General features: G+C 38.8%; 1 protein-coding gene across 1 annotated transcript in view; it reads left to right on the top strand.

The window, feature by feature from the left end:
• The window catches only part of LOC110446005 (prosaposin-like), a 12,448-nt gene extending 7,462 nt beyond the window's left edge, over window positions 1-4,986 (top strand). Inside the window, exons 5-9 of the mRNA XM_021490934.1 lie at window positions 722-859; window positions 2,351-2,546; window positions 2,648-2,742; window positions 3,606-3,867; window positions 4,661-4,986. Of these exons, the coding sequence (XP_021346609.1) occupies window positions 722-859; window positions 2,351-2,546; window positions 2,648-2,742; window positions 3,606-3,867; window positions 4,661-4,866 (897 nt within the window). The 3' untranslated portion in view covers window positions 4,867-4,986. The remainder of the gene's footprint in view (window positions 1-721; window positions 860-2,350; window positions 2,547-2,647; window positions 2,743-3,605; window positions 3,868-4,660) is intronic.
• The last annotated feature ends 807 nt before the right edge of the window (window positions 4,987-5,793 follow it).

The following is a 5,793-nucleotide window of genomic DNA, read 5'->3' as shown; positions in this document are numbered from 1 at the left end:
GAAATGGTTTAGATCCCCACCCCAAAACTATATATACAATTGTTGGGCATAAAAAGACGAATGCAGTCATGATATTAGAATTGACCCCAGGGTCTGCCCCACCCTTGCAGACTTAACCCCTGGGTCATAACTTTGGAATGGTTGAGATCCCCACCCCAAAACTTTATATATAAATGCTGGGCAAAAAGAGACAAATGCAGTCACAATATTAGAATTGATCCTTGGGTCTGGCCACAACCCTAGGGATCTAGTTTCTGAGTCAAAACTTGGAAACAGTTGAGATCCCCACCCCATAACCATACATAAAATTGCTGGGCATGAAGAATCTAATACAGATATGCTACAAGGATTGGCCTTGGGGTCTGGCATATTCCCTTGATCTCATTCGGAGAATATTTTGCCATGATTGCTTTGGTATCCAGGTGAGCGATACAGGCCCTCTGGGCCTCTTGTTTTATTTTTCAAAAATACTTTAAACAATATTTCATTTGCTGCTGTTGAAACTAGATTCGCAGTGTTCTTGTTGAGTTGTAGATTGATTGATCAGCAAGACGTTTTATGTTTGTAGAATGCTGGTTACCTTTGTGGTAATGATCAGTGAGACATTTTATTTTTGTAGAATGCTGGTTACCTTTGTGGTAATGATCAGCGAGACGTTTTATGTTTATAGAATGCTGGTTCCCTTTGTGGTAATGATCAGTGAGACATTTTATTTTTGTAGAATGCTGGTTACCTTTGTGGTAAAATGAGCCTTTGTGCTGCACCCGCACCCAAGCTGGCCAGCAATGGAGCTCTGTGTGAGGTCTGTGACACTGTGGCTAAAGAGCTAGACAATCTGCTCAAGGATTCCAATACTCAGGTAAGTCCATTCATGGTAGTCCACAACAATAAAATACTGTGTCAGATATCTTTTCACCTGATATATTGATTGAATGTGAATCATCTGAGTTTGTGAACTGTTATTATACAGTTAAGTTTCTAGGGCTATTGTGAGAGTCAAGTTTTGATATCATAAATACAACCTCTGCCCATATCTCCACAACTGATTGGCAATGCCATCTCAAGAAGTTACCAAAATTGCCAAGAGAAAGGGTTGTAATAATCTGATACAACTGTTGTATGTTAGTTAGCTCTGAAGTCATGTGATATTGATCACCTCACATTTCCGGCAGAAAAGTTGTTGGTTGCACAAGGAGAGGTTACAAAACTTTTACTAGAATCGTGACCTTATCACAGATTTTTGGGTCACCCCTGGGTCACTCTAAAATCTTAAAATAACACCTCCTTTGAAACTTACTGGTAGATTTCCACCACCTTTGCATAAAATTATCCTTAGATAAACTATCCGAGACATATCTTTCCCAGATTTTACATACAAGTTCCCCATGATCCTTAGTTATTCATATTGTAATTTTAGGATCTTTTTGAAAACCAAGATGGCAGACAGAACTAGAGATCTTTTTACATTTTACATGGAAATTCCCAATGGTCCTTACTTACTGCATATTGATTTTTGGAACTGATTGACTAAAAGGAAGGCCTCCAGCTATTCAATTTTGTTATCACTATTTTCCCAAAGGTCCTCTTGTTAAAAATCCCCTTGCCTTGATGAGAATTAATATGTCGTTGACAGCACTTGTTAGCTCACCTGGTCCGAAGGACCAAGGTGAGCTTATGCCATACCGGACCCCAAAACTAAAATGCTGGGCAAAAAGAGACAAATGCAGTCATGATATTAGAATTGATCCGGGGGTCTGGCCACAACTCTAGGGACCTAGTTTCTGAGTCAAAGCTTGGAAACAGTTGAGATCCCCACCTCATAACCATACATAAAATTGCTGGGCATGAAAAATCTAATATAGCTATGCTACAAGGATTGGTCTTGGGGTCTGGCATATTCCCTTGATCTCATTCGGAGAATAGTTTGCCATGATTGCTTAGGTATCCAGGTGAGCGATACAGGCCCTCTGGGCCTCTTGTAATTATGTAAGAATTACAGATTTGTAGCATTTTGCATAAAGTTATGCAGTTCTTATACAGCAACATTTGCCATGGTGGGAAAAACATGACATTACAAGGTTTAAGTTAATGAACAAGATTCCCATCTATGATTTCAACCATGGGATTGGGTCATAGTACCTGTAAAGTAAAAGAAAGGGCATCTTTTGTAGATCTGATAAGGATCCTTTGATGGTGGGTGCCAAGATCCTTTTAGGATTTCTTGTTAATGGTTTTTTTTGTTACAAATGCCACATTTTTCTTAAGATCACCGTCTTTGCCCATTTAAGACCTTCTGATGTATACCTGATGAAATTAAAATTAGCAGACTGTACTTATGTTTCCTCTGCAGGCAGAAATAGAGGCACTGTTGGACAGCATCTGTAGCAGACTTAGTGGTAACCTGAGTGGTCAGTGTAAGACATTTGTTGACGAGTATGCTCCATTTGTGCTGAATATGCTGGCCAATGAGTTGGATCCAGACACCATTTGTAAGGGCCTTGGTTTATGTCCTGCTAAAAAGACGGCCAAATCAACCCCACCTAAAGGTATGCATTGTGATAAATTCTGTCTTGTGAAGAACACGGTTTTGCTTATTATAGAAAATCTCTTTGGAATTTCTTGCTCATGGTACCTTTTGTCCTTTCAGCTGTCAGTAACACTGTCAAGTCCAGTGGCACATGTGCCGTTTGTGAATTTCTTGTGAAGGAAGTATCAACATTACTCAAAGAAAAAAGCACGAAGGTAAAAAATCTTGATCACAACACTATTTGGACATTGTCAAAAAAATTTGGATTTAAGCTGTTCAAATTTCCCTTCATCGGCATCAGTCCATCGTTCTGTCCGTCCTGAAATAATTCTTGTTAGTGCTATTTCTCCTAAACTTCTAGAGATCTTTCTCAAACCTCAAATGAAGGTGTGCCATGGTCCATAGTTATGCTAATTGAGTTATGGGACTGATCAGAAACCAAGGTGGCCGACAAGTTGCCATTATTAATTTTGATAATTAAAGTTTGTTAGCGCTATTTCTCAAAAAGTACTGGAGGGATCTTTCTCAATTTTCACATGTAGCTTCTCCATGGTTCCTAGTTATGCATATTGAATTTTGGGACTGATTAGAAATCCAAGTTGGTCAACTGGTGGCCATCTTAAATTTTGAGAGTTTGAATTCATTAGCGCTGTTTCTCAGAAATATTTTTAGGTCACCTGAGCTTTGCTCAAGTGACNAAATTCCAATTTGAATGTGAAAGTTTGAAAATGAGTAAACATAACTTAAGTTGGGTCATTATGAATGTGAAGTTTCAGCATATTTCTCTGTTTCCCAGATCAATTGCTGTTGATAGTCAAAGCGGATACAGGCAAATCTTGTGTGTAAAGTGATACTATTTAGCCTATTTGAATAAATTTGGGTTTGACCATCCTTGAAGGTCACAGATGTGAAGGACAGGTGAGCGATATAGGCCAATCGGACCTCTTGTTATAGGGGAGTGAGGGCAATAGCATTTGGTGCAGTGATATATTTTATTAGAGGACGGCACTTGGTGATATTTAAAACTTCAGCAGTAGGTGTAATAATCTGATATATATAAGTGTTTTCTGTTTGATAGGATGAGATAAAACAGGACCTATATGTTGTGTGTGGTAAGTTGGGCAGCATCGAGGATGAGTGTAAAACCTTCCTAAACGTGTACTTCGACTTAGTGTACAGTTTGCTGGTGCAAGAAACTGATCCCCAGAAAGTTTGCACCCTAATCGAAGCGTGTTCTGCTAAAAAAGATGTCAAGACTGTGCTGCCCAAGCATTCACCAAGGCTACACATTGTACCACTATCTAAAGGAACCTTACCGACCAAAATTTTCAACTTGGACAGTAAGTTTTTGCTTTACATAATAACCTTGTGTGATTTAAACCTCATCTGGTGTGTAGTGCACTGTATTAAGGTCAACATGACCGATGCCTCTAGGTTAAAGGTCAAGGCAGTGTGAAGCAATCCGAGGTCAATATTACTCCATCAGGTCCATATAACAACCTATTGATCGAGACAAAATCCTTAATATTTATATTACATACCATGTCAAATGTTAGCATGAGATGTATCATAGGGATTGTGATTCATATCACAACATGAACTTTCTAGAGATTAACAAAATAAACAAAAATATGAAACATCAGATACCAAGTACATATTTTGTTGACTTGTTGTAAATACTTATCCCTTTGGTATGTTTTTGATGCTCATGTTTACCTGTCAACATTGTCACTTCTGGATATTCACATTGACAGTGAACAAAATGTCTGGATCTAAATTTAGAAACATGAGGTTGTTATGGTCAAATACAACACAAAAATAGTAACATGGGGTCGATATGCTATATATCGGCTAACCTGAGATCAAGGATTAGCCAAAAAAAATCTAGGAAAATCAGACCATATGGTATATATACATGGTAGACCTACCTAGACACAACTACGCCATGGGAATCTTTGATTTCTAATGGAATATACATGTTGGCAATATAGGACAGAAAACTGGAACTTTTAATTTTCTAGGATAATGCTACCTTTCTTTGAACTCTTCTACTGTTTCTAAAGATTTGTTGATACTAACAATGTTAGGTGCATTGATACATGTATGAGGTAGTAAAGGTTAATTGTGTTACAGCAGCTACCAAGTCTAGTGACGAGTGTGCTATCTGTGAGATGGTACTGACATATGTAGCAGAAGCCCTGAAGGAGTCGGCAACTGTCGAGGCCATTACAAGTGGTCTGAACATGTTGTGTGGAAAAATCCCACAGGAGTATCAACAGACGGTAAGATCGTCTACTACTTTATTTTCCTCGTTGTTTCTGTGGGGAGAGATATATTAATATCTGTTTCTGTACTGTTGCTGTCTGTGGGGAGAGATATATTAATATCTGTTTCTGTACTGTTGCTGTCTGTGGGGAGAGATATCATTATGTCTGTTTCTGTACTGTTTCTGTCTGTGGGGAGAGATATCATTATGTCTGTTTCTGTACTGTTTCTGTCTGTGGGGAGAGATATCTTTGTGTCTGTTTCTGTACTGTTACTTCCTGTGGGGAGAGATATCTTTGTCTGTTTCTGTACTGTTACTTCCTGTGGGGAGAGATATCTTTATGTCTGTTTCTGGACTGTTACTGCCTGTGGGGAGATAATCTTTATGTCTGGTTCTGTACTGTTACTGCCTGTGGGGAGAGATATCTTTGTGTCTGTTTCTGTACTGTTACTTCCTGTGGGGAGAGATATCTTTATATCTGTTTCTGTACTGTTGCTGTCTGGGGGGAGAGATATCTTTATGTCTGTCGAGGCCATTACAAGTGGTCTGAACATGTTGTGTGGAAAAATCCCACTGGAGTATCAACAGACGGTAAGATCGTTTACTACTTTATTTTCCTCGTTGTTTCTGTTAGGAGAGATATCTTTATGTCTGTTTCTGGACTGTTACTGCCTGTGGGGAGATATATCTTTGTCTGTTTCTGTACTGTTACTTCCTGTGGGGAGAGATATCTTTTTGTCTGTTTCTGTACTGTTACTGTATGTGGGGAGAGATATCTTTATATCTGTTTCTGTACTGTTGATGTCTGTGGGGAGAGATATCTTTGTGTCTGTTTCTGTACTGTTACTGCCTGTGGGGAGATAATCTTTATGTCTGTTTCTGTACTGTTACTGCCTGTGGGGAGAGATATCTTTATGTCTGTTTCTGTGCTGTTACTTTCTGTGGGGAGAGATATCTTTATGTCTGTTTCTGTACTGTTACTGTCTGTGGGGAGAGATAT

The sequence above is a fragment of the Mizuhopecten yessoensis genome, unplaced genomic scaffold, assembly GCF_002113885.1.
Source record: "Mizuhopecten yessoensis strain PY_sf001 unplaced genomic scaffold, ASM211388v2 scaffold2441, whole genome shotgun sequence".
NCBI lineage: Eukaryota > Metazoa > Mollusca > Bivalvia > Pectinida > Pectinidae > Mizuhopecten > Mizuhopecten yessoensis.
The sequence above is the reverse complement of the archived record's forward strand: the minus strand, read 5'-3'. Positions and strand labels throughout refer to the sequence as shown.